Source organism: Myotis nattereri (assembly GCF_964212035.1).
Source record: "Myotis nattereri genome assembly, chromosome: 15".
NCBI classification, from domain to species: Eukaryota; Metazoa; Chordata; class Mammalia; order Chiroptera; family Vespertilionidae; genus Myotis; species Myotis nattereri.
Genome location: NC_138090.1, coordinates 45,976,191 through 46,003,648, shown reverse-complemented (window position 1 = coordinate 46,003,648; position 27,458 = coordinate 45,976,191). Strand labels below are relative to the sequence as shown.

Here is a 27,458-nt window from a genome sequence, read left to right as displayed (position 1 = left end):
CTCCTCAGCGACGCGGGCCTCCCTCGGGAGCCCACCCTCGCATTGCCGTGCGCACGCGCACTATCCCTATTGGCTCCACCCCAGTAGAGTGACGGGAAGGATCAACCAATGGCGTTGCGAGGAAGGTGGAGCGGCGCCTCGAGGACGCCCCACGGATCCTGCCTTATTGAATATTCATGAGGGAGGCGGGTTGACGCCGCTTCCAGCCGCGACCGGCGCCATGAAGTGAGATGGGGCCGGGGTTTGCGGCTCGCTAGCGGGAGCGGGGTCCTGGAAGATGGGGGGACTGGAGGGCGCGCTCGGGGCCGCTGCGGGGCGAGGGGTGGCCGAGGGGGTGAGGTGGGGACAGACTCGGGGACCTACGGTGCGGTAACGGGGATGGGCAGCGGGGCGATGCCGAGGGGACCCAGAGGCTCTTGGGGAACTGGGGTACGTCCGAGGGGGCCCGACGGGCCGGGCCGGGCAGGTAACCTCTCTCGGCCCGACGACTGGGGAGGAGAGGGGCCGGAGGGGGGCCGAGGGGCCGCGGAACTGACCGGACAGCCCCGCCACCAGGCTCAACGTGGACGGGCTACTGGTCTACTTCCCGTACGATTACATCTACCCGGAGCAGTTCTCCTACATGCTGGAGCTCAAGCGCACGCTCGACGCCAAGGTGCGTGGAGCCCGCGGGCGCCGGGGGGCTGGACGGAGATCGAGGTCCTCGGGGGGCAGCCCGCGCGCCCAGCCTCTCCCCTAAAGTGGGACTAGTTACAGTAGCAGCAGCGGACACCCGGAGGCGGCGCGGCGCCGCGGTTGGGAAGGGTAGACGCCGGGCTCGGCTGCCTGAGCTGGAATCCTGCTTGCACCGCTGTGTGCCTTCGGGTAAACCACCTAACCTCTCTGTGCCGTCGTTTTCGCCTCGGCGAGAGGGGCGTAGCGGCACCGCCTGCCTCCGAGGTCCGTGGGAGGGTTACAGGAGTTCATTCGCTAAGTCAGGGAGCGGTTCTCACCGGGGGGTGGTTTTGACCCCACGGGGGACATGCGGCCGTGTCTGGAGACATTTCATGGAGGGAGTGGGGGTGCTGCTGGCATCTGGTAGGTAGAGCCCACAGGTGCTGATAAACATCTTGCAGGGTGCAGAGCATCCCTCCACTACCATGTGTTATCCCATCCCCAAATGTCAAGAGAGCCCAGGGTGGCAAACCCTGATGTGAGACACTTAAAAATACTGCTAGAAAAAAAAAAAAAAAAGAGCCGTAACCGGTTTGGCTCAGTGGATAGAGCGTCGGCCTGCAGACTGAAAGGTCTCAGGTTCGATTCCGGTCAAGGGCATGTACCTTGGTTGCGGGCACATCCCCAGTGGGAGGTGTGCAGGAGGCAGCTGATCGATGTTTCTAACTATCTCCCTTCCTCTCTGTAAAAAATCAGTAAAATATATATTTAAAAAATATATATATTTTAAAAAAAATACTGCCAGGCACAGAGTAAGTGCTGGAAGGGTTTGCTAAATTAAAAGAAAAAGGGCTCTCCTAGCCCTGTGGCTCAGCTGGTTGAGCCCCCTCCCATGCCCTGGTTGACTCCGATTCCGAGTCAGGGCACATCCTGGCTGCGGCTGGGTCCCCAGTAGGGGGCGTGCAGGAAGCAGCCCATCCATGTTTCTCTCACTGATGTTGCTCTCTCCCTGTCCTTTCCTCTTGCTCTCTCAAATCAATAAAAACGTATTTAAAAAGTGAAAGAAAAAGGGGCTCACTATATTCAGATACTATGCTAAATGTTTAACCCACAGTTTCTCATTAGAGCTTAGTAGGCCCATTTTAGAGATGAGGCTACTGAGGCCAGAGAGGTGAAGGCATTTGCCAAAGACCCCTCAACGAAGAGGTGGCAGGAGTGGGGTTCAAATCCACTGCTCCTGGGGCCCAGACTTGCAATTGCTGTGTTGTCCTGCCGTTCCAAGATAGTGATATTAGTGGGGAGTGGGGTGTCCCCAGAGTTTGTGCCCCTGAAGTTCTGAGAGCCTGCGTCTTGTTCCTCTCACTCCCAACACGCAGGGTCATGGAGTTCTGGAGATGCCCTCAGGAACTGGGAAGACAGTGTCCCTGTTGGCCCTGATCATGGCATATCAGCGGGTAGGTGAGCCTTTGGGCCTGTGGAGGGGAAAGGGGAAAGGGGCCAGGGCTGAGCCATTGTCGTTGGCAGGCATATCCGCTGGAGGTGACTAAACTCATCTATTGCTCAAGGACAGTGCCTGAGATTGAGAAGGTGAGCTGGGGCCAATCTTCGTGCTCCCCCACTTTTCCTGGGCCTCACTGGTCCCCCGGGTGGTTGCCATCACTGTGGGGGGGTGGGGGCTGGGGCCTGGCTGGGTGGGGGCTTGTGCTTTCAGGGAGGCCAAGTCCCCTGCCTCCTGGGCTGGCACAGGTGATTGAGGAGCTTCGGAAGTTGCTCAACTTCTATGAGAAGCAGGAGGGTGAGAAGCTGCCGTTCTTGGGGCTGGCGCTGAGCTCTCGGAAGAACCTGTGCATCCATCCTGAGGTGAGTGCCCACGCCCCTCCTTGCCCTGAGCCCGGGGCTGAGGAAACTCTTCTCGAGGAGTTTTCTCGGGAAGATCGGCAGGGGCCGCACACAGAGTTCTCTCCTCACTTCTTCCGGGGAGCCTTCCCCCTTCCCCCCCAGCCTAGGACACGTTACAAAGGCACTTCCTGGAGTCCAGCAGGCCTGGGTTTCTGGCTGTGAAGCATTAGTTGTGTAAATTTTTTTTTAAATATATTTTTATTGATTTCAGAGAGGAAGGGAGAGAGAGAGAGACATCAATATGAGAATCATTGATCAGCTGCCTCCTGCATGCCCACAGTGGGGATTGAGCCCACAACCTGGGCAAATGCCCTGAAGGGGAATTGAACCGTGACCTCCTGGTTCATAGGTCGATGCGCAACCACTGAGCCACACCGGCTGGGCAGGTGTATAATTTTGCGTGGGTGATTCTGGAATCTGGGCCTCAGTTTCCCTTTCTGTTAAATAAGTGTAAAGTCCCTGCTTCATCCAGTTGATAAGATTAGGTGAGATAATGTATGTGTAGTCCTTAGCATGTACAAAGAGCTAGAAGAATATGAGGAATTTTTTTTTTTTTTTTTTTTTAGGAATTTTCATGATATGCATAGATATATGACACATAGAATATTAGTTTTTATTTAATTATGTGCAGAGGCACAGGTCTCACTGCACCAGAAATTGTTGTAAGCACTTAACGTGTAACTCATGGAGTATGTATTCTGTAAAATTATCTGTAAGAATGTGTCAGAAATAATATAGATGATGGAGGGTAATGAAGTAGCAGCACAGCCTTGGCGGCTGATGAAATGGGAACGAACGGGGGAGGGAAGGGTCGGCAGCCGCAGAGCCTTCCTGTTGGTGAAGGAAAGGCTTTGTGTTGGGGACAGGCAGCCTGGGCTGTGACGCTGCCACCCGCAGAGCCTCGGAGGGCACAGAGCCGGGCAGGGGCAAGGCAGTTTGTCAGACTGTGTGGTCAGACCCTTTTCTGATTCTGAGACTTTGCCACGGTCCTGGTTGTTTGCATTTTGAAAGATTGAGCAGTTACCCTTGATCTACACACTAAGGAATCTTCATGGCTTAATGGTGTGTTTGTTTTTGAGGTTTAATTGACATATTCGTTGTGGGTGTACAACGTAATGATTTGATATTTGTATACACCTCAAAATGATTACTGCAACAAGTCCAGTCACCTTACATAGTTATAATTTTTTGTGTGTGATGTGAACTTTTAAGATCTATTCTCGCCCTGACCGGTTTGGCTCAGTGGATAGAGCGTTGGCCTGCGGACTCAAGGGTCCCAGGTTCGATTCCAGTCAAGGGCATGTACCTTGGTTGCGGACAAATCCCCGGTGGGGAGTGTGCGGGAGGCAGCTGATCGATGTTTCTCTCTCATCAATGTTTCTAACTCTCTATCCCTGTCCCTTCCTCTCTGTAGAAAATCAATAAAATATATATATTAAAAAAAAATTTGTCTTGAAAAAAAAAAAGATCTATTCTCTTAGCAACTTTCAAATATGCAATATAGTATTCACTATAGTCACATGCTGTGCATCCTCAGGACTTGTTTTTTTTAACTGGAAGTTTGTACCTTTTGCCCACTTTCACCCATTTCACCCATCCCTACCCCACCTCTGGCAACCACCAATCTCCTCTCTATCTATGAGCGTGGTTGTTTCTTTTTTCTTTTTCTTTAGATTCTCTATATACGTGAGGTCATATGTAATTTGTCTTTCTCTGTGTGACTTATTTCACTTAGCGTAATGCCCTGCAGGTCCACCCACATTGTCACAATGTTTCCTTTTTCATGGCTGAACAATAGTCCATTGTACACAGGGCTTAATGTTTTAAAAGTAATAATTTTAGAGTAACACTTTTGCCATCCTTTCACCCCTGCAGTAAGTCCCCAAGTGTCTTAACTGTTTATCATTGAAACAGGTTGAGGTTTGAGTTTTCCAAAAATCCCCTCGCCCCACCCCAGAGAGAACAGCTTCCCATCCCCCCAGGGGTGAGGTGTAGAGCCCCAGGTCCCAGGAGTGGTCGGGCTTTTCAGGACGCGTCAGTGCTGAGATGCACCCCCTGCCCTGCTCCCCAGGTAACACCCCTGCGCTTTGGGAAGGATGTCGATGGAAAATGCCACAGCCTCACAGCCTCCTACGTGCGGGCGCAGTACCAGCGGGACCCCAGCCTGCCCCACTGCCGCTTTTACGAGGTGCCTGCCAGGACAGGGCTAAGGGCGGGCGGGCAGCAGCCCGTGACAGCCCACCTCTCTGACCCCCAGGCACCCTCTCGCCCTGCCCCAGGAATTTGACATTCATGGGCGCCAGGTGCCCCTCCCTGCTGGCATCTACAACCTGGATGACCTGAAGGCCGTGGGGCGGCGCCAGGGCTGGTGCCCGTACTTCCTTGCCCGGTACTCGGTGAGGAGACTGGCAGGGGGTGGGCAGAGGGCATGTGTGAGGATTGCAGGCTGCCTGCCCATTTGACTGCCTGTGTCTGTCTGTCTGCCTGTATCGCCCTGTGGGTCTGTGCCTCTGTCTGTCTCTATCCACTTGCTTATTTTTGTGCCTGGCCTGTGTTTGTCTGTCCTCGCCTCGCCTCCGTGGGCCTGTGAGGAAGGGAGTGGTAGTGTGGGTGGGTGGGAGGTCACATGGCTCAGGGGTTAGGGTGGCAGGCAGGCTTGGTGTAACCCTCCTCCCCTCTCCCCTGCAGATCCTGCACGCCAACGTGGTGGTCTACAGCTACCACTACCTCCTGGACCCCAAGATTGCAGACCTGGTGTCCAAGGAGCTGGCCCGCAAGGCCGTTGTGGTCTTCGACGAGGCCCACAACATTGGTGAGGAGGGCGCCAGGGAGGTGATGCCAGCCCCTCAGGCTGCTACCCAGGCTCTGCCTGCCTGAGCCGGGCCTTCCCCTCCCCCTCCTCTCCAGACAATGTCTGCATCGACTCCATGAGCGTCAACCTCACCCGCCGGACCCTGGACAGATGCCAGGGCAACCTGGAGACCCTGCAGAAGACAGTGCTCAGGTGGGGGTGGGGCAGCAGTAGGCCCTGTGCCCGCCTGGCCCCTGCCGTCCGGCCCCTGCCTCTCCCGAGCCCCGGTTCTCTGCCTGACCCGCCTCCAGGGACACCAGCCCTGTCCCGATGTCCCCTCCGGGGTCACCCGCTCTTCCTACCCCCCGTCTCCCTGCAGGATCAAGGAGACGGATGAGCAGCGCCTGCGTGAGGAGTACCGCCGCCTCGTGGAGGGGCTGCGGGAGGCCAGTGTCGCCCGGGAAACCGACGCCCACCTGGCCAACCCCGTGCTGCCCGACGAGGTGCTGCAGGGTGAGCTGCCGCCCGCCTCGGCCGCTCCCTGTCCCCTCCCCGGCGGGTGGCGCTGACCCCTTGTCCCCGCAGAGGCGGTGCCGGGCTCCATCCGCACGGCCGAGCACTTCCTGGGCTTCCTGCGGCGGCTGCTGGAGTACGTCAAGTGGCGGCTGCGCGTGCAGCACGTGGTGCAGGAGAGCCCCCCCGCCTTCCTGAGCGGCCTGGCCCAGCGCGTGTGCATCCAGCGCAAGCCCCTCAGGTGCGCCCCGCCGGCGGGGGGAAGGGGATCGGGTCCCCGCCGGCGGCCTTGTCCTCTGCGCCTGTGGCCTGGGGTCACTTGTAGCCAATGTCAGGCGTGTAAGTGAGGAGTGGGGGGCTCAGAAGCGTGCCTGGCACCTGTCGGCCAGAGCAGGCGGGTCCCAGGGCAAGTCCTGTGTTGGGCAGGGGCCTGGCAGGCAGCAGTGGCCTGACCAGAGAATTTACCGGAAGCGTTGGATGGAGACGCTGTTTGCAGAGGGGTGGGCAGGGCGGAGGAGCCAGCAGGGCACCTGTGAGAGCTCAGAGGTAGTTCCACCCCAGGCCCTAAGGAGGGGCTCCTGACAAGACCCGGCAGGTGGGAGCCCCTGGGCCCCTCCAGTGCCTCCCCCGCCCCCAGCCTGAGGACAGGAGAAGGGATCTGGCAGGAGGGCCCAGCTCGCTGGACTCTCCTGCGCTTTCTGGTTAGATCACCAGTCCTCTCTGGGCGTCAGGCTCCTCCTCTGTAAAATGGGGAGGGGGTCCCCTTTCACGCAGGTGTCTGGTGGCTCATGAGAAAGCCGTGATGGCAGTGCCCGCCCTGTCGTAGGACTGACGATGAGCTAAGCACTTAGTATCCCCTGCCTCATGGAGTCCTGTGGTGTCCCGCCTGCAGATGAGGACACTGTGGCCCCAAGGGAAGCCATTGCCCCACCCCCACCCCCCTCACCCAGCACTGAGTGGGCTATTGTGCAAAGCCAGGCCTGGGAGCGCGAGGCCCCGGGCTGCTCTGCCTCTGACGGGTGGGGCGGCCCTCATGTGGCCTTGCCTGCCTCCCCCCAGAGGGAAGGCTTGTGAGGGCAGAGATGGGGTCCCAGCACCCACCACATGTTCTCGAGGACCTGCTTTGTGCTGGAGACACAGTGGTGACCCCTGCCCTCCAGGCTCACAGCCTCAGTGGGAGACAGACCATCTCCAGACAGAGACCACCCCGAGCAGCTGGGGCCGGGAGGGGGAGCCCAGAGGCACACCCCATCCAGCCGGGAGTCAGGGTGGGAGGGGGTGCGGAAGACAGACGAAGAAATGGCATTCAGGAGCAGGTTTTAAACTCTGGAGCCAGATGGTTCTGCTCCAGAACCTGCCTGTCCCCAAGGGGTGAGAGCCTGAGGCCCAGTGGTCAGTGTCTGTGGCTGGGTGGCCTGTGTGCATGAGTGTGACCGCGTGTGTGAGCCTGCGAGGCTGTGTGAGCATGTGGGACTCTGATGCTGTGTGTGTCAGCAGGATGGCCGAGTGTGACAGACGGATGAGGTTCTGGGTGTACGTGTGTGACATGTGGCCGAGCAGGGTCACGTGGCTGGGATTCTGGGTGTGGCTGTGGAGCTCCTACTCTGACAAGCGCCTGCGTGTGAGATTTTGTGACCGTGTGTGACGTGGGACCACGTGACTCGGGTGTGTGATTATTTCTCTGGGTGCCACTGCAGTCAGCTCTGCCGGTGGGCGCTGTAAATGTGCGGGCACAGAGGTGACCGCGCAGCCCCAGTCCCTGCCCTCACTGTGGAGATAGGTGCTCTGACAGCGGAGGAGGGGCTGCTGGTCCTGTTTGTCCTCCCCCCCTCCCCCTCACCCCGTGTGGCCTCCCCACCAGGTTCTGCGCTGAACGCCTCCGCTCCCTCCTGCACACCTTGGAGATCGCGGACCTCGCGGACTTCTCCCCGCTCACGCTCCTGGCTAACTTTGCCACCCTCGTCAGCACCTACGCCAAGGGTGAGTGCACCTCTCCCCGCCTCGGCCACCCCCTGGCAGCTGGAATCAGGATCCCATTGGGTCCGGAGGGTTGTCTGTGGGACTTGGACACTCGGGACCTTGTGTGGGCTCAGGAGTTTGGGCTTTGAGGGCACTGGGGAGCCACCAACAGTTTTGAGTGAGCGAGCCTCCTGCTCAGATTTGTGCTGTGAGAGGCTCCCTCTGTCTGCAGACTGGAGGAGGGGGTGGGGGTGGGGGTGGCGATGGTATGAGATGAGGCCAGAGAGGTTCTCTGGGGTCAGCTCACACTTAGGGCGTGGTAAGGACCTGATTGTTCTTTTTTAAACAAAATATTTTTTTATTGATTTCAGAGAGGAAGGGAGAGGGAGAGAGAAACATCAATGATGAGAGAGAATCATTGATTGGCTGCCTCCTGCACGCCCCCTACTGGGGATCGAGCCCACAATCTGGGCATGTGCCCCTGACTGGACTTGAACCCGGGACCCTTCAGTCCTCCGGCCAACGCTCTATCCACTGAGCCAAACTGGCCAGGGCAGGACCTGGTTGTTCTGTTCCTGTTGGCACTGGGGAGCCATGGCAGGTTCTGAGCAAGGGAGGGGCAGGGGCAGATTTGCACTTTAGAAACATTCTTCCCGAGGGACTGGGGGCAGGATAGACGGAGCCTGGCCAGGGCTGGACGAGAGAGAGGGAAGGGAAGGGTTGGGAAGGTGGGAGGTAGAGGCAAGGGCTGCCTGGAGCCTGGATGTGGGCAGCGTCGGGGGAGGAGCTGAGGGTGATGCCCAGGTTTCCAGCTTGCCACGAGAGGGGAAGTGCCCCGGAGGCTCTCGCCTTCATCGGTCAGCATTCCCTTCCCTTCCTCAGCGTGAAACTGGCCCGGAGCTCAGTCTGATCCCCGGGGATTACTCCTCTATCCAGGAAACCAGGTCAGGCCTGGCCGGCTGGGCCTGGCCGGCTGGGCCCGGCCTCGGGGAGGACAAAAGCCCGTTCCCCCACCCCAGGGCCCATCAGAAGCAAGTCCCACCGGAAGGTTCCTCCTGCGTCCACTCCTCTGTCCCATCTGTCTTCCCTCCCGGCTGCCTTCCTCCTCTCCTCCCCACTTCCCCATCTACCAACACCTCACTTTCTTAACGTGTGCTACTCTTGTTTATTTTTTACTGATTTCAGAGAGAGGAAGGAAGAGGGAGAAAGGGATGGAAACATCAATGATGAGAGAGAATCACTGATTAGCTGCTTTCTGCACGCCTCCTACTGGGGATCGAGCCCAAAACCCGGGCACATGCCCTGACTGGGAATTGAACCATGACCTGCTAGTTCATGGGTCAATGCTCAACCACCGAGCCACACCGGCCAGGCACCACCTCACTTTCTTTTAGGGCGGGGTGGGGGGGGGTGGTGGGCGGGGGGGAGTCAGATTGCAGATCGACTTTGGAGCAGTGATGGCTTAGACCAGTGGTTCTCAACCTTGGCTGCACATTAGAATCACCTGGGAATCTTTTTAAAACCCTGATTTCTGGGCCTCATCCTCCGGAAATTCTGTTTCTTTGTTACTAATGTTGTGGCCTCACCCCATGACAAAGAAACAGAATTTCCGGAGGATGAGGCCCAGAAATCAGGGTTTTAAAAATATTCCCAGGTGATTCTAATTGCAGCCAAGGTTGAGAACCGTGGACAGAGAGGCGAGGGGCAGGCTGGAGGGGCAGGGCGGGCTCTCCTGGCCCTGGAGGAGCCCGAGGAGGAGGACCTCCCTGAACGCTTGTGCAGGCGTTGGTTCTGAGCACGCGCGGGCAGACTGGGTGTATTTTGGACTCGGGTGCCTGGGTTTTGGGCTTGGGCTGTAGGTGGCTGGTCCTGTTCACTGAGGGGGTGGGGACTGGCGAGGGGCATGGCCATCACTGGCACCCAGCATTCTCACCGGCCTCCGGTAGGTTTCACCATCATCATCGAGCCCTTTGACGACAGGACCCCAACCATTGCCAACCCCATCCTGCACTTCAGGTGAGCCCTCAGCCCAGCAGGGGTGTGACTGGACTGTGGGGCCTCAGCCCCTGGCCTGGCCTTCAGCACCCTCGTCTGCTTCCCACAGCTGCATGGACGCCTCGCTGGCCATCAAACCCGTCTTCGAGCGCTTCCAGTCTGTCATCATCACATCTGGGGTGAGGACCTTCTCTGTCCCCGCCCTCCCCTCGGGGGCTCCTGGTTCTGCCCAGTCCTGCTAAGATCCCTCCTGTCGTCCCCACCACAGACGCTGTCCCCACTGGACATCTACCCCAAGATCCTGGACTTCCACCCTGTCACCATGGCAACCTTCACCATGACACTGGCCCGGGTCTGCCTGTGCCCCATGGTACGTGGGAGAGGGGTGGGTGACGGGTGGGAAGATGGGAGCGAGTGGCTGACTGTCCTCCCTCTGCTCCCTCCGCTGATCAGGCAGGAGAGCTGTGCAGCTCAGGGCACAGATCCTGGGTTCAGACAGACCTGGGCACTCCCCGTGGCCTGCTCTCCCAGTCTCCGCCTTCTCATCTGCAAACGGGAATGCCTCCTCCGTGATCTCCAAGGCGGTGGAGGGGAGAGTGAGCTATGGTTTTTGTTGTTTTTTTTTTCAGAGAGGGAGAGGAACAGAGAGAGAAACATTGATGAGAAACATCGATTGGCTGCCTCCCAGACGCCCCCTACTGGGGACAAAGCCCACAACCGGGTGCATGTGCCCTGAGTTGAACGGTGACCTCTTGGTACATGGGACGGTGCTCAATCTACTGGGCAGTACCGGCTGGGCAGCAGTAAAACATTTTAAAGAGTCAAAAAGGGAGATCAGCCAGGACTTTGGACTCAGGGCTGGGCAGGTTTCGCGCCTCCATTAGTTTGTGACAGGCGTCCCAGAGTGCTGCGGCTGGGGAATGGCTTTTCCAGTGCTGACCAGGCACTGCACGTCGTTTTGTGAGGGGCCGGTGCGGGTGCCCCAGTGGCTGTCAAGGTCACGGTGAGAAGCGTTCTCCTGGAACCGCCTGGCTGGAGGCTGGGGCGGCTGGAGCGTGCTTGCTGGTGGGGAACATGGGCAGAACTGGGTTCAGTTCCGTCTCTGCTGTTTATTTGCCATGTGACCTGAGGCAGGCGACTCACCTTTTCTGCGCCTGCGGTGATTTTTCCAGGCAGTACTGATAACAGGGTCGTTCCTCCCATGACACCGTGTCTATAAAAAGCTTAGAACAGCCCTAGCTGACAACCAGAACCCGCACATCACGGTGGTCGCTGCTGCTTTGCCTATTCGCTTATTATGATGTCTCCTGCTCTCCTCAGATCATCGGCCGTGGCAACGATCAGGTGGCCATCAGCTCCAAATTCGAGACCCGGGAAGATATTGGTATGCTGCCCGTGGGAGCTCATGGCGAGGGCTGGTTTGGGTTCCGAGAGGGGAGGTTTAGCCGTCAGTATGGCCTGTCTTGCTGTGGTAACAAATACTCCCACGTCGAAGTGGCTTCACGTAGAGGTTGCTTCTTGCCCCTGGTCCGTGCATTGTGGATTGCAGGGGCCGGCCCAGTGCCACCTCTGGGAACCTCCACCGTTGGGCACGTCACAGCTGTGGTGAGACGTGACAGGAGGGATCGTGGTGAATGGCACACTGTCTGCAGAGGTGCCCACCTGGGAGTGGCACGCAGCCACTGCCCTCATTTCATTGGCCATGGCAAGTCACATGGCCAGGCCTCCCACCGGCCTGCGAGGAGAAGTGGGATGTGTGTGTGTGAACAGCCCTCCAGGTGGCTCACTGGGGCCTCTATGAGCCCCAAGTTCAAGACCAGGCATTAGACAGGAATGAATGCTGACCGGGGTGGGGAAGAGCGCCCAGGCCAGCGGAAGGTGCAACCTCTGACCCCTCCCAGCGGTGATCCGGAACTACGGGAACCTCCTGCTGGAGATGTCTGCCGTGGTCCCTGATGGCATTGTGGCATTCTTCACCAGCTACCAGTACATGGAGAGCACCGTGGCCTCCTGGTACGAGCAGGTACGCCCGCCGCCCCTGCTCGCCACACCCAGGGAGGCCCTGGCTTCTCAGATCTTGGCTCTGCCCGTCTGTGTCATAGGGGGCAGGAGAGTGTATAGGACACGTAGGAGCAGTTTAAAGAACAAACAGTGCACACCCGGGGCCCTTCCCCACCTCCGGGCTGAGAACTAGCATTACAGCCTCTGGGCCCTCCAAGGCCTACCCCTCAGGAGACGGAACCACACCCTGCCGCCCCGGTCCTGGTTCCCTTGCTGGTCTTTTGGGGTGACCACCATGCCTGTGCCCCTCAGCGCATGTGGCTTGACCTGGGTAGCAGGCAAGACTCTTGCTGGGTGCTGTGCTGTAAGAGGAAGGTTCTGGAGAACTAGACTGGATAGAAACTCGGGCAGAGAGTGCACTGGGCAGGGGGCGGGGGGCGGGCGAGGGGGTGTGGGCAAGGTCATGGGCTTTCTGGACAGGGAGCCGGGACTCGGGGAGGCAGGATGCAGGGATGGCAGGGGCTGCTCTGTCCTCTGCTTCTGAGCGCCCAGGGCCCAGCTCTCAGCGGAGGTGAGATGATGGACTTGGCGAATCCGAACACCAGGGAGTGGTGGGTGGGGAGCTCACCCACTCATGGCCAAGACCTTGGTTCTGTCCTCGGGCTCTTTCCACACAGGGGAGGGCTGCTGGCCCCTGAGCCCCACACCCTGAATGCCAGCTGTGTCCTATTCAAGAAACCTCTGCCTGCCCAGGAGATGGCAGTCTCCTGAGTTTCCTAAGAAAGCCCTGCAGCTTTAGCTTTCACACCTAGTCTGTGAGCACCTAGGTTCCTCCTGGTGTATGGTGTGAGGCCGGGGTCAGGGTTCCGTTTTTCCCACATGGAAATCCGGCTGCCCCAGCTCCTCCCCACTGAGGGTCCCAGGTGACCATTGTGGGGGGATGTTTCTCAGCCCTCTGTCCGGTCCCCTGGCCACAGGTCTCTGTTACAATGTCTGTCACATGTGAAATCTTGTCTCCACCGTCGGTGGCTGGGCAGGGAGGGTCCCGACTGGCTGTCTTGGGCCACATGCCTGCCCCACTTGTCCAAAAGTTGGGAGTGGGGACCGGCTCCCAGGATCACAGGTTTCCTGAAAGGAGGCTGCGGTGTCACCCCCCTCCCTGCTGGGTCTCCACGGGGAGAGAAGTGGCCTGTAGCCCGGAAGCCCGGGCAGAGCCGAGCTCAGCAGGGACACCGAGAGCGTGACCCTCCTGCCGGCACACTGGCCCGCGTGTCCTTCAGGGCATCCTCGAGAACATCCAGAGGAACAAGCTGCTCTTCATTGAGACCCAAGACGGGGCTGAGACCAGTGTGGCCCTGGAGAAGTACCAGGAGGTGAGGCTGGGCCGGGGGAGGGGGGAGCTGGAAGGAGGGGGGGGGGACAGCTTCGAGGGGCCGTGCTTCTGTCTTGGCCTCCCCTCCGCAGGCCTGCGAGAACGGCCGTGGGGCCATCCTGCTCTCAGTGGCTCGAGGCAAAGTGTCCGAGGGAATCGACTTTGGTGAGTAAACTAGGCTCTCCCCTCCCCCGCAGCCTTCCTGCAGCCCTGGCCATTTCTGCTGCCCCAGGGGACGCCCACAGCCTGGGCACGCCCAGGGCCTCCCTTCCCTGTCCCTGGGTGCCCGTGGGGCCCTCGGAGCACCCCCACGCCTCCCACTCCCGGGCTGCCTGAGGGTGGCTCCCTCCAGCTGGCCTCGGGGTGGCCCCTCTCGCTGTTCCCACACAGTCCACCACTTCGGGCGGGCCGTCATCATGTTTGGCGTCCCCTACGTCTACACGCAGAGCCGCATCCTCAAGGTGAGCAGCGCCTGGGGGCGCAGGATGTTAGGGCCCCTTTTGGGTGCTCCCCCAGGATTTGCATGGGGGGGGGGGGCTGCTGCAGAGGGACAGGCGTTCGGACCGGCCCCATCTCGCCGCAGGCGCGGCTGGAATACCTGCGGGACCAGTTCCAGATCCGAGAGAACGACTTCCTCACCTTCGACGCCATGCGCCACGCGGCCCAGTGTGTGGGCCGGGCCATCAGGGGCAAGACCGACTACGGCCTCATGGTCTTCGCTGACAAGGTGGGGGTCGGGCCGCCCAGCCTGGCTGTTCCCCTCATCATCGTCCCAGGGTCCTGACACCTTCCCCCTCTCTCCCGCCTCCTGCTCAAAGCGGTTTGCCCGGGCGGACAAGCGGGGGAAGCTGCCTCGCTGGATCCAGGAGCACCTCACGGACGCCAACCTCAACCTGACCGTGGACGAGGGGGTCCAGGTGGCCAAGTACTTCCTGAGGCAGATGGCACAGCCGTTCCACAGGGTGAGCTGGAGGGGCCCGCCCTGCTTCCCTTAGCCTCCCACACGAAGCTGCTTCGGGAAGGTCTCGCTTCCTCCCCACGCCCTCACCTAGCCTGCCCGCGACAAAGGGAGGTTTGTGCGCGCCCACAAGCCTGGCCTGGGAACTGCTGGGAGTCCAGGGCTCAGACGCCAGCGTGTGTCCACGGTAGATGGGCGGTGCGTGAGCCCTGGCCTCACCCTCCCGTCCTTGCCCACCAGGAGGATCAGCTGGGCCTGTCCCTGCTGAGCCTGGAGCAGCTGGAGTCCGAGGAGACGCTGCGGAGGATCGAGCAGATTGCACAGCAGCTGTAGGCGAGGTGGGGCAGGGCCATACAAGGAGTTCCTGTGACTGCGAGTGTTACCTGGCCCTGGGTCCCAGGGGCTTGGAGGGGCCTCCGGGAGGCGCGGGAAGGCCTGTGCAGGAAGGAGATCTCAAGCAGACATTCTTGGCGGCCAGATCGACAAACTTTAATAGCAGAGGAGAGGGCAGCCCAATACACGGGGTGTCCCCAGGGCGCCAGGCAAGGAGATGAACGGACTCCCCTCTGGTGGAAGCTGCAGGCACGTGGTCCTGTGGACTTTAGCGGGGGCCCAGGTCCTGGGTGCTGGCGCTGAGGGTCCGAGAGGCCTCACTCAGGTGCTGGTTGGGGAACTGGGGACAGGCACAAGGGGTGGCTGATGGGAAGGCGAGGGCAGGACACACCTGCTCCAGCGCTACCCCACCCTGACTGCCAGCCTGCCCACTGCAGCGGCTGTATTGCTCATTCTCCTGTACCTCATGTCCATCCCCCACCTGACCCCCAAGTAAAGCCCATCCATCCATTCTGTCCTGTGGTCCATTCCCACCTACCACCCCTGGCTCCCAACGCCAGCCTGGCCCCTCCCTCCCCTTGCCTGCCAGCATGGCCCCCCATTCCACCCTTGACCAGCTGCCCCTGTCTCCCCTCACCTGGGCCCCAGTAGCCCTGACACCACCCATGTGCAGCGTGCTGAGGGACACGGCTCTCTTCATCCTGCAGAGGGAGCGAGTGAGTCTGGGAGGGCCCGGCTCCCGCCCTGGGAAGACCTCTCCAGCACTGGGTGTGACTGTATGTCAAGGGGAGATGGGAGCCATGGAAGGTTCTTGAGCAGGAGAGGGGGAGCTGCAGCTATCAGGGCTCTTCACTGACCTGATCCAACACTCACCCGGCTGCTCCCGCCGCCCCCTCGCCTCTGAGACGGGAGACCAGCTTCTCGCTTCCGCGCCGGATGGACTCACGGAGCTTGGAGAAGGAGCTGCTCCGGCGAAGGGTCTGGGAGGCGCCGGGCACAGTCAGTCCCCGCGCCCCATCCAGCCCCACTCCCCCCCCCCCCCCCCCCAGCCGAGCAAAGCCCGTCCTCACCTGTTGTTCCGCGTCACCAGCCCTGCCTGTGCTGGGGGCTCCTGGGGAACAGACGGGGGCATTGTGGGGGGGACGCTGAGAAGCCCTGGGGGGGGGCGGGGGGGGGCTCACCGAGAGGGGCGGGCAGGTCCTCGGTGCGGAGGATCTCCTTGTACAGCTCTTCCGCTTGCTGGTACTTGTTCTGCTTCAGGTAGGCTGAGGCCTGCGGGGGCGTGGCCGGGTGATCTCGGCTCCGCCCCGGGAGCTCCCGCACCGGACCAGGCACAGCCCGGCCGCTCCCACCCGGGCCCACCACTTCCTGCCTCAGCGGCCAGAGCAGGGGGCCTCCTGGCTCAGCCTGTTCCCTGCTCTCCTTTGTGCCTCTGTTTCCTCATCTGCAAGATGGGGCCACAAGAACACCTACCTCCCAGAGTCCTTTGAGAAATGGGTGGTGCGGCCCTGGCTGGCGTGCTCAGTGGCTAGAACACCAGCCCATGCACCGTAAGGTCCGGGTTCAATTCCCGGTGAAGGGCACGTGCTTGTGTTGCAGATTTGATGCCTATGTGTCTCTCACATTGATCTTTCTCTCTCTTCCCCCCTCCCTCCCCTCCACTCTCTCTTAAAACACACACACACACAAAAAACAATGGAAAATATATCCTCGGGTGAGGATTAAACAGCAGCAGACGGACGGTGCAGGGGAAGCACTAAGGGATCCAAGCTCAATAAACGCCTGATGCTGTCCCCGCTCCGGCCCGTCTCCAGCTTCTTTCCCTGGGCTGTCCCTGGCACCAGACCTGGTTCCTGCCACTTCCGGTCTCACCAGCCGGGGTCTCGGAGCCCCTTCTCCACGGGCCTGGCGAGGGGCTCCTGGCCTCTGCCTCCCACCCTGCACGTGCCCGTCCCCACCCAGGGCCTCACCAGGTTGTTCTTGGTCTTGGCCACGTTGGGGTCGTGGGGCCCGCCCAGGGCCTCGTAGATGCTCAGGGCCCGGGCGTAGTGCCGCTCCACCTCCTCGAACTTGCCCTGGTTCTGGCACAGCAGCGCCAGGTTGTTGAGCTGCTTGGCCACGTCCGGGTGGTCGGCGCCCAGGACCTAGGGGTTATCGGGATGGGCAGGCCGCGTGACGCCAGCAGCCATCACCAGGGTCACGCGTCGGGGGTCACAGCATCCACGTGGAGAATTGCACGGGGTTGGGCAGAAGTTACACCCAACTGGAGCGTCCTCGGGTCAGAGGTCACGGTGGTCCAGAAACCACCTGGACCTTGGGATGCAGGTTCAAATGACTATCAAGGAGGGGATATACCAGGTTGGGGCACAGAGGTGAGTTAGGAGAGGTCAGAGTCGGGAGTCAAGGTCGAACGGAGGGCAGGCAGGTCAAGCGCGGTGGCTCCTGGGAATGGGTGCTCTAGGTTTAAATTGTTAGCTCACAGCACCCCGTGAGGCGGCATAAAAGGTCAGGGCCCACAGGTTTGGGGCCACAGAGCCACAGAATTGAACATTTCAGGGTCAGACGGGAGGGGCCTCGGGCCAGGGTGCTGGGCAGGGCAGGGCAGGACCTTCTCGCGGATCTCCAGGGCGCGCTGGCACAGGGGCTCGGCCTCCCGGTACCGCCCGCGCTTTCCGTAGAGGACAGCCAGGTTGTTGAGGGTGGCAGCCACCTGCGGGGCCGGGGAGGCAGGTCAGGGGTAGGAAGGCACAGCCCCAGCCCTTCCTCCCTCCCGGGCCCCACTCACGGCGGGGTGCTCGGGGCCCAGTGTCTGCTCCCGGATCTGCAGGGCGTCGTGGAGCAGGTCTGTGGCTTCCTTGTACTTGTTCTGGTCCCTGGGGGGCAGCGCAAGGATGGAGGGGTCAGCTGGGGTGGGGTGGCAGGGGCCGGGCTGACCCAGGCACAGTGGCACCCTTTGGGGGTCCCTTCTGGGTCTCCCCACACCTACTAGGTCTAGCACCTCCAGAGCACTGCCCAGCCTCTGGCCACCCCAGGAATCGTCCCCACTCTGTTGGGGTCTCTGTCACCCACAGTCACTGACTCCTCTTTGCCTGGGTCCACGCGGCCTCCCCAGATCTGTCCCCCTCCCCACCACCACTCCAGCGCCCCAGCCAACACCAGGATCCCCGCTTCCACCCAACAGTGGCTCCCGCCCCTGCGGCCCCTCGGGCACAGCGGGCGCGGGCTCACCGGTACACCAGCGCCAGGATGTTGAGCATGGTGGCCACGTCGGGGTGGCAGTGGCCGGAGCTCCGCTCCAGGTCCTCCAAGGCCTGGCGGCACAGCGGCACGGCCACCTCATAGCGGCCCTGGCCCGCGTACTGGATCACGAGGTTGTGCAGGGTCCGAAGGCGGGCCGGGATCTCGTACCCCCCCTGCTGCTCCGCTGCGGCCCCCGCCGCCTCAGGACCTGGGGGTGGCAGGTACCCAGTCACTGGAGGCCTCCCGTCCCCTCCAGCCTCACACGAGGGACGTGCCCCCACCCCCAGGGCTACAGCTGCCTTGCCGTCCAGCTGCCCTGGGGCCATGGGCCTGCACTGCCTTCTGAGGTTGGGATCCCAGGCCCCTGGGATGTGAACACAGGCACCTACCGCCCAGCCTCACCGCGCAGTCACCCCCACGGCCACCTGCTCCGTCCTCCTGACACCCCGCCTGACCCCCCAACCCCTGCTCAGAGGCCTCGGGGTCCAGCAGTCCCTCCCCAGCTCAGCCTTTCGTCCTCCATGGCTGAGCTCCCCGTCACACGGACCCACACCCACCTCTCCTCTCCTCCTCCTCGCTGGGGAACAGGGAAGCCAGGCTGTCTCGGCGGCGGGGGGACTCCGGCTGCTGCGGAGAGGACCGGACAGGACGTGGGGAGTCACGGGGTTGGGAATCAGTTTCAGGGATGGGGGTCCTGAACCCCAGGGTGGTGGTCAGGGGCCTCGGGGTGTCCCGAGGGCTTGGTGAGGGTCTGCAGGAACAGCTGAGGGCTTCTGCAGAAGTCCAGTGGGTTGGGGGGTCTCTGAGGGCCTCGGACACTGGGCCCCGTGGCGAACGGGGAGCCATGGGTATCTAAGGAGGGCCGGGGCCCCGGCGCGTGCTGGCCGCCCGGCCCGGCCGCGCACCTGGCTGTCCGCAGGGGGGTCGTACTGGCGCAGCTGCCCCAGGAACTCCAGGTGGCTCTTCTCCTCCTCCAGCTGCGCCACGGCCTCCTCGCTGGCCCGCAGCCGCCGCTGCGTCTCCTCCAGCTCCTCCCGCAGCCACGCGTTCTCCTGGGCCAGCCGCCGGGCCTGCGCTCGCAGCCGCTGCTTCTCGGCCTCCAGGGCGCCCACATGCGCCGACAGGGCCAACAGCACCTGCCGGGGGTAGGGGGTCGAGAGTCAGGGGCCCAGTCTGGTCCCTACCCTGCCAGACACGCCCGCCCCAGCCCAGGACCCCCCAGATTCCGCAGAGAGCCCTCTAGGCGACTCCGAGGGGGCACAGAGGCCGCCAGGGACAGACCCAAATCCTGCCCAGGGACCCCTCTGATGTCACCCAGGCACACAAATGATGCCCAGGGACTGCATGTCCCACCCATGTACCCCCAAGTGTCCCCAAGACCCACAGTTCTATGGAAGGTTCAGGGGTACCTGTCACATTCAAGGGCCCTGCAACACTGCCCAGGTACCCCATCTCTGGCCTAGAGCCCCCCTCTCCCAACCTGGCTCCCCTAGGTCTCACCTACCCCAGGTTTCACCCCCCCATTCGTGGCCCCTCCTCCCCGGACCTCCCCCCAGAGCTGGACCCCTCGTACCTGGGCTTCGCCCAGCCCCAGCTCGATGGCTTCCAGCGAGTGGCTCACCACCTGCTGCTTTTCTTCCAGCAGCTCCAGGCCAGCGCCCGGGCCCGGGCCTGCCAGGGCCTCCGCCAGGTGGCCGGCCAGGCCCCGGTGCTCTGCGCGGAGGGCCTCCAGCCCCTGCACCACTTGTCGCGTCTGCCGCACCAGCTCCTCGGGGCTCAGGCGCTCTGGGCCCAGCCCCACGCCTCCGGGGGCTGCCACCTGCACGGACATTGCTGCTCCTGGGGGGCAGCCAGGATTGGGGAGTCACAGCCAAGGCCGGGCCAGCCGGACCCTCAGGCTCCACGCCATTTGGGCCAGCGGGGCCCCTCCCAGCTACCTCCCTTTCGAGCCATCCCGCCAGCCATCTGCCTCCCTACCCTCCTGCTTCCCGCCAGCACCCTGGTCCACACCCAGCCCGGCCAGCCCGCAACTGGGAACATTCTAGTCTACCTTTGCCTGCTCTCAGCCCTGAGAACAACTCCAAAACCCACGTATGACTAACCCAAAGAGGGCAACGCCGGTGTGTGGCCGCCCACCCGCCCCGGCTCACCTGGCCCGTCCTCAGCACCCCAAGGGCCCCGGGTCCCCTGGCCCCAACCTCCGGGCTGTGTGACCGGGAACGGGAGGCGCCCTCCTCCGCTGGGCGTGTGGGGCGGGGTGTGTGGAGGCGGCAGCCTCACTGTGAGCTCATTCTTAGGGTGTTTTTGTTGCGAACCAGTCAGACCGCTGGGGCTGGGAGGTAGGGCAGGAGGCGAGGGCCGAGGGGCTGGGGTGCCGGAAGCAGAGGTGCCCCTAGATGGGGGGTCGGTGAGGGGGACCCCATGTGTGGGCTCCCGGGCCCTGAGGAGCTGACAGACCCTGAAGGAACAGGGGTCCGCCCTCCACTGCTGACAGGCCCAGCCAGCCCAAGGCGTGTTGGGACACACATGTGACAGGCGTGGCCCATGGATGTCACTGGCCATGTGACAGCTGAGGGTCTGAGGCCCAGATCGTAACAGGTGGGGGTCTTACACGTGGTACCTCGTGTGGCTGTATGTGGGTGACAAAGCCAGTGCACAGTGGGTGGTGCCTCTGGAGCCCTCACATACACACACACACACACACACTCCCCTCTCAGAAATACAATTCACACACCCTCCCCAGGGGTTCTTAGAAATACAGCCTGGCCAGCATGGCTCAGTGGTTGAGCATCGACCTATGAACCAGGAGGTCACGGTTCAATTCTGGTCAAGGGCACATGCCCGGGTTGTGGGCTTGATCCCTGGTGGAGGGTGTGCAGGAGGCAGCTGATCAATGATTCTCTCTCATCAGTGATGTTTCTATCTCCCTTCCTCTCTGAAATCAATACAAATAAAAACAAACAAACACAAAGAAATACAAAGTACGACACATTCTCCTCTCAGAAATATAACACATTCTGGACACGCTCTTCCTCCTCGAAAACACAAAGCTCAATAAACACACTCACACGCATCCACTCTTTCCTTTCAGAACCCAGCACCCTGACTCGGGCAAACACACACATGCACTCCCCTCTCGGAAACACAGCCCAAAGCGCTGGTATGTTTTCCCCTCAGATATAAAAGCCAACACACAACACGGAGACGAACTCTCTCGCCCGCACTCGGACAGTCCCACCAGCAGCCGGTCCCCACTGCCTGCCCAGCGCCCCCTCCCCGCGCACACGCTCCCAGATGACGGACTCGTCACCATCTTCCCCACTTTCTCCAACACCCCAACCCCTTGCCGGGCCGGCCAGGGATGTGTGCCCCTGTACGTGGCACACACAGCTACACACCCCGAGCGCCAAACATGGGTGTGCAAATGGCCTCTGAACTCACTCAGGCTGTCACAAGAGGGTGCGCAGGCCACAGACGGCGGTGGAGATGCCCAGAGGCAGTGCCACAGTGTCCGACACAGCCTCTGAGGACACGTCACTCAACCACCGTCCAGCCCCCACGAGCAGCCCCGCCGTGCCTGCACCTGCTCACAAGTTCACACTCACATACACGGAGACCCGCGGTCAGGGCAGCATGTGGTCCTGTGGGACTTATGGACCGCAGGCTCTCATCACCCTCAACGGATACGTCTGCGCATGTGTCAGTCCCTTTCCACACGTATGTGTGTGTGTGTGTCACACCATCCTTAGCCTCACACCTCACACACAAGCCCCAGACACAGCCAAACACAATCACACAAGTTTGAGAGCCATTTGACAACCACAACCAGGACTCGCACCATTTCGCTGATTTATACAACCTCACGCACAACTTCAGGCAGCTAAGCCGAATGCTCCACACACGGCCTCGCCGGCATCACCCACCGCCCGACTGACGCCCACAGTAACAGCCACAGCGAACGCACAGCCTCCCAGCACGGGGGCTGTTCCCACAACGCACACCAGCTCCCACACTCACACGGTCCCCCAAGCAGCAAACCCCCTTCACGTGCTCAGCCCGTGTGCATAGCCCCATAATCACACCCCACACGGCCATCCTCTCGCACACCCCCCTGCCAACCCCCATTGTACAGCCCTGCAACCTCTTGTTCACACTCACACTTAATTCTATAAGCAGTTCAACTTCCTCCCATACACACAGCGGCACACATGCAGGGCATCACAAACACCATCAGAGGTAGCCCACATTTCCACGTCATTCACACAGTCCCTGTACGCCCTCCCATGGCCACGCGAACAGTCCATCTCCCCTCTACACCCATACCTACAGCCTGACACCATCTCTGCACACACCTGAGCTTCTTGCACCATCACACACACCTGAGCTTCTTGCACCATCACACACACCTGAGCTTCTTGCACCATCACACACACCTGAGCTTCTTGCACCATCACACACACCTGAGCTTCCTACACCATCTCACACACCTGAGCTTCCTACACCATCTCTGCACACACCTGAGCTTCCTACACCATCTCACACACCTGAGCTTCTTGCACCATCTCACACACCTGAGCTTCCTACACCATCTCTGCACACACCTGAGCTTCCTACACCATCTCACACACCTGAGCCTCCTACACCATCTCTCACACACACGCACACGCTATCTCCATATGCACGCTCGCAGGCAAGAGGTCCCCGTCAACTTACCCCCGTCCAGCCAGCCCAGCCCCGCGCACCCCAGCTTCCCAGCAGGGCCCCCCCCCCTCCTAAGCCCCGCCCTCGCTCCTGTTTACCTGCGCACGGGGGGAGGGGGCGCGGCCCCAGCTGGGCCTCCAGAGCCCGGCGAGCCCCAGGGCGGGGCAGGGGGCGTCCAGGGGCCCGCAGGCCGGTCCCCGTCGCCAGGCCAGCGGGCCCAGCGGTGCGCCGGGCCCAGCCTCACCCCCCGCCCCGCCTCCATCCCGCGGCCCCCGGGACCCTCGCCCTGCACTCCCGGCGCCCACCTGAGCGCGGCCGGCTCCGGGTCCCACGCTGCGCGCTGCACCCGCCGCGTCCCGAAAGCCGCGCGCACCCCGCGGCTCCCAGCTGTGCCCCGCGTCCCGGGCCGCGGGCGGGTCCTCGAGGGGCGGGGCAGCCGGAGCTCCGCCCCCGCAGGTGAGCCGGCCCCGCCCACCGCCCGGGGAACGTTAGCCGGTGGCCAGGGCCCCGCGGAAACTGCAGCACCTCCGGGCGCCGAGCCCGCAGCCTCCAGGGCCTGGCGAACCTGAGGATGAGCCCAGCGTGCGCGAGGCCTGGAAACGCGGCTCGGTGATCTAGAACCTCAAGAACTCGGAATCTTGGAAACTTTGGGTCCCAGACCGGGGCCTTCTTGCAGTTTCAGCCGCTGGGCCTTTGCCTCGGTTGCGCCTCCAGCCTGGACCTCTCTTCTCATACATGTCACCATTTGTCTGGTCTCTTCGCAAAGGCCGCTTCCTCCGAGAGGCCTCCCCTGATTGCCCCCCCTAAATGACAGCCTCCCACAAAAACGCTGCCTCCTTTCCCTTCTTGATTTGGTTCACAAACTTTTGAGGGCCTAAATGATATATTATTTCATGTCATATATCACATTATGACGTTACAGCACATTATTGTGAGGGGAGGTGATGTAATGGCTAAAATTTGGGCTCTGGGTTCAAATCTCATTGCAGCACTTAGCTGTGCAGGTCTTGGGCAAGTAACTTAACCCCCCTGTGCCTCGTATTTCCTCATCTGTAAAATGGGGATAGTCAAAGGCCGTGAGGATAGGATGAGTTAATAAATGGTTAGGAAGCATTTAGCAAATATTAGCTACTGATTGCATGTATGATATTATTGTCCCTACCTCCCCCCCAGAATGTCAGCTCCTGAAGATAGGGCTCTGTATGGTCAGCACTGTATCTCTTTTTTAAAAAAAAATATTTTTATTGATATCAGAAAGGGAGAGAGATAGAAACATCAATGATGAGAATCATTGATCGGCTACCTCTTGCACGCCCCCTACTGGGGATTGAGCCGCAACCCAGGCATGTGCCCTGACTAGGAATTGAACCGTGACTTCCTGGTTCATAGGCTGATGCTCAACCACTGAGCCATGCGTCTGGGCAACCCTGTATCTTTTGATTGATTGATTGATTTCAGAGAGAGAAAGAGAAGCATTGATTTGTTGTTCTACTTTTTTTTTTTTTTTTAAGAAGGCAGAAATGGATCAGTAGCTGAAGAGGGTTGTAAAGTCAAGAAACTCTTTACTTTTTAAAAATTTTTATTTATTTATTTTATTTTTATTATTTTATTTTATTGATTTTTTTACAGAGAGGAAGGGAGAGGGATAAAGAGAAACATCGATGAGAGAGAAACATCAATCAGCTGCCTCCTGCACATCTCCTACTGGGGATGTGCCCACAACCCAGGTACATGACCAGAATTGAACCTGGGACCCTTCAGTCCTCAGGCCGGCACTCTATCCACTGAGTCAAACCTGTTAGGGCTTATTTATTTACTTATTTATTTATATAATTTTAAAAAATATTTTATTGATTTTTTAAAGAGAGGAAGGGAGAGGGCTAGAGAGTTAGAAACATCGATGAGAGAGAAACTTCGATCAGCTGCCTTCTGCACACTCCCCACTGGGGATGTGCCCACAACCAAGGTACATGCCCTTGACTGGAATCGAACCTGGGACCTTTCAGTCCGCAGGCTGATGCTCTATCCACTGAGTCAAACCGGTTTCAGCAGGGCTTATTTATTTTAAATATTTTTATTGATTTCAAGAGGAAGGGAGAAGGAGAGAAAGAAACATCGATGAGAGAGGCACATTGATCAGCTGCCTGCTGTGCACCCCCTACTGGGGATCGAGCTTGCAATCTGGGCATGTGCCCTGACTGGGAATCAAACCCGGACGGGACTTCTTGGTCCATGGGACGATGCTCAATCGACTGAGCTATAACAGCCTGCCTGTTGTTCCACTTATTTATGTATTCAATGGTTGATTCTTGGGTTTTTTAAAAATACTTTTTTTAAAAAATATATTTTATTGATTTTTCACAGAGAGGAAGGGAGAGAGATAGAGAGTTAGAAACATCGATGAGAGAGGAACACCGATCAGCTGCCTCCTGCACATCTCCTACTGGGGATGTGCCCGCAACCCAGGTACATGCCCTTGACTGGAATGAACCTGGGACCTTTCAGTCCGCAGGCCGACGCCCCATCCACTGAGCCAAACCGGTTTCAGCTAAAAATACTTTTTATTGATTTTATTTTTAGAGAAAGAGGAAGGGAGAGGGACAGAGAGAGGCATGTACCCAGGCGGGGGATGGAACCCTCAACCTGGCCAATCATGCCTACGTTCTAACCACCTGAGTTATCCAGCGAGGGCCCGCACTGTATCTTTAGCACTAGAAGAGATGACGCAACGTAGGTGCTCAATAAATGTTTGTTGAGTGATTGGTTAACTGAATCAAGTCCTAGAAACGTAAATTGGTCCAGACAGGGCTCACATGTTCTAGCGTCACAGAAAATGGCTCAAGGCGAGCCTTCCTGAGCCGCAGCAGAAGCCTGGTGGCTGCACTACAGAACGTATCCAGCAGGGGGCGCTGCTGGCCCGTGGACCAGGCCGCAGACTCCCAAGCCGCTTCGTGCCAGTTCTGCACCCCCCAGTGCAAAGGCTCCCTCCTCTGGGGGCTTTCTCTGATCGCCACGGGCTTCCTGAGAGGTCCCTTCTGGGCTCCGGCAGCCGCCTGGGACCCACATCCCAGCCCTGCCCACTGCGGGTCATCGTCCCCCACGCTGGACACACTGTTGTGTCCCCAACACCAGCCAAACACAGAGAAGGCTCTCAGCGGGCGGCTGCTGGTTCAACGATGGAAGGCAAAACTCAGATTCGCACTCTGACTTCTCCAGATGAGGATGATGATGATGATTTTGTTCATCTTCACCAGAGGATACTTTTTTCATTGCTTTTCAAAGGGATTGGAAGGGAGGGATGGAGAGAGAGAGAGAGAGAGAGAGAGAGAGAGAGAGAGAGAGAGAGAGAGAAACATCGATGTGAGAGAGGCATATCGACTAGTTGCCTCCCGAACTCACCCGACGAGGGGGACAGGGAGTGAACCCACAATTCAGGTACATGCCCTTGACTGGGAATCGAACCCGAAAACCTTTGGTGCACAGGCTGATGCTCTAACCACTGAGCACACCTGCCAGGGCTCCAGACTTTTAGGGAAGATGGTGTAAGGGGGCAGCTGAGCCCCTCACTCCCAACTCTTTTGGCCTCAGGACACTGGGCGGTGGTTCTGGACCCGCCACACCCTCGTTAGGAGGAAGTGCAAGGCCTGCAGCCAGGCGGCCCAGGTGCAAAGCCCTGCTGCATCATTCGCTGGCGGTGTGACCCCTGAGCCAGGAACTAACCTCTCTGGTCCTTACGTTCCTGGTCTGTAGCACAGGACTCACAAGGGCAGCCTCCTCTGTGACGCTGTTGTGGGATCAATGAGTAATCCCTGTGAAAGGCTATCTCAGAGCATCGCATGGAAAACACTGTGTGTGTAGGTGTGGGTTGGGGCCTGTGGGAGGGAGTTGGAGCCAGGTAGATCTGAGTTCAAATTCTCCTGTTGTAGCCCAGGCAGCGTGGATCAGTGGTTGAGCATCAACCTATGAACCAGGAGGTTACGGTTTGATTCCTGGTCCGGGCACACGCCCGGGTTGCAGGGTGGGTCCCCAGTGCAGGAGGCAGCCAATCAATGATTCTCTCTCATCATTGATGTTTCTATCTCTTTCGCCCTCTCCCTTCCTCTCTGAAGTCAATAAAAATATACTTTAAAAAGAAATCTCCTGTTGCCATTTACTTTCCATGTAACTTGGGGCAAGCAATGATTTTCTGAGCATCTATTTCCTCATCCTACATAATAAAAGGCTAATATGCAAATTGTCCCCTCAAGAGTTCGACTGGGAGTTTGACCACCCGCTATGACATGTGCTGTCCACCAGGGGGCGGCGTGGAATGAAGGAAGGCCCTGATTGGGCCTGATCGCCAGCCAGGCCTAGGGACCCTACCTGTGCACAAATTTCGTGCACCGGGCCTCTAGTCTATCTATAAAACTGGGATGATCACACTCATTACATAGCATAGTGGTGAATATTAAATGAGACAAAGGCTGAAAGAAGAAAATGTTGACGAAGGTGACCATTTCTTTAGGCCGCCCCTGCCTGTGCCAAGCAATTTTACACGCCAACAAGGGCTGGAGTATGTTAAGTTCTTACCGAGGACAGGCCCTATGCCAAGTCTTATAAATTAACTCTGTTAATCCCCAGTCAACCTGATAGGGCGCTATAATTACCCCATTCCACAGGAGGAGAAGATGAGGCACAGAGAAGTCAAGTAATTTGTCTGACATCACAGAGCCAAGGAGCAGCAGAGCCCCTGAATCCATGCAGCTACCCCCGGAAGGAGGCACTGTTACTGGCCCCCTATAAACAGGGAGGAGCTGAGGCTCAGAGAGGAGAAATCTCTTGCCCAAGACCATAGCCAAGAAGGCATCCAATAAAACTCCCATCCGATCACTTCAGGCCTCAGTTGGCCATGTCAGAGAAATGGGTGGATGGGTTGGGGACTTTTCTATTTTCACCTCTTTGCCAGTTTTTTTAAAAAAGCTCCCTCCCCACCCCCACCCCCCACCACACACATACACTTTTTTAAAAATTTACAAAGTAAGGCACTCAGTCTGCGTGATAGC

General features: G+C 59.4%; 2 protein-coding genes across 4 annotated transcripts; one reads left to right on the top strand and one right to left on the bottom strand.

The window, feature by feature from the left end:
• Window positions 1-184: 184 nt before the first annotated feature.
• On the top strand, window positions 185-16,273 carry ERCC2 (ERCC excision repair 2, TFIIH core complex helicase subunit). 2 transcript variants are annotated; one of them, XM_081106749.1, is made up of 24 exons: window positions 211-225; window positions 556-655; window positions 2,031-2,108; window positions 2,179-2,241; window positions 2,401-2,514; window positions 4,625-4,741; window positions 4,833-4,949; window positions 5,242-5,365; window positions 5,461-5,557; window positions 5,724-5,857; window positions 5,930-6,098; window positions 7,719-7,837; window positions 9,763-9,832; window positions 9,921-9,990; window positions 10,080-10,181; window positions 11,132-11,195; window positions 11,713-11,834; window positions 13,093-13,185; window positions 13,277-13,349; window positions 13,575-13,645; window positions 13,768-13,911; window positions 14,003-14,146; window positions 14,383-14,480; window positions 15,183-16,273. In XM_081106749.1, exons 1-23 carry the CDS (start codon window positions 221-223, stop codon window positions 14,473-14,475), a joined length of 2,283 nt encoding a protein of 760 aa, XP_080962875.1. In that variant the 5' UTR covers window positions 211-220; the 3' UTR covers window positions 14,476-14,480; window positions 15,183-16,273. The 2 variants fall into 2 exon arrangements, with proteins under 2 accessions (XP_080962874.1, XP_080962875.1); XM_081106748.1 differs by lacking the exon at window positions 15,183-16,273 and having other exon boundaries at window positions 185-225; window positions 14,383-14,984.
• On the bottom strand, window positions 14,612-22,768 carry KLC3 (kinesin light chain 3; the record flags this gene model as incomplete). 2 transcript variants are annotated; one of them, XM_081106751.1, is made up of 13 exons in its annotated part: window positions 14,612-14,815; window positions 15,113-15,176; window positions 15,349-15,455; window positions 15,546-15,586; window positions 15,657-15,747; window positions 16,446-16,619; window positions 17,084-17,185; window positions 17,261-17,348; window positions 17,704-17,923; window positions 18,273-18,342; window positions 18,621-18,851; window positions 19,289-19,554; window positions 22,722-22,768. In XM_081106751.1, 12 exons carry the CDS (start codon window positions 19,544-19,546, stop codon window positions 14,744-14,746), a joined length of 1,518 nt encoding a protein of 505 aa, XP_080962877.1. The 2 variants fall into 2 exon arrangements, with proteins under 2 accessions (XP_080962877.1, XP_080962876.1); XM_081106750.1 differs by lacking the exon at window positions 22,722-22,768 and having other exon boundaries at window positions 14,744-15,176; window positions 19,289-19,546.
• Between the last annotated feature and the right edge of the window lie 4,690 nt (window positions 22,769-27,458).

Excerpts from the sequence above, each read along its gene's own strand:
- ERCC2 (XM_081106749.1), top strand. Across the intron at positions 4,950-5,241 it reads ACTTCCTTGCCCGGTACTCG|ATCCTGCACGCCAACGTGGT; the intron begins GTGAGGAGACTG and ends TCTCCCCTGCAG. Across the intron at positions 14,147-14,382 it reads TGGCACAGCCGTTCCACAGG|GAGGATCAGCTGGGCCTGTC; the intron begins GTGAGCTGGAGG and ends CTTGCCCACCAG.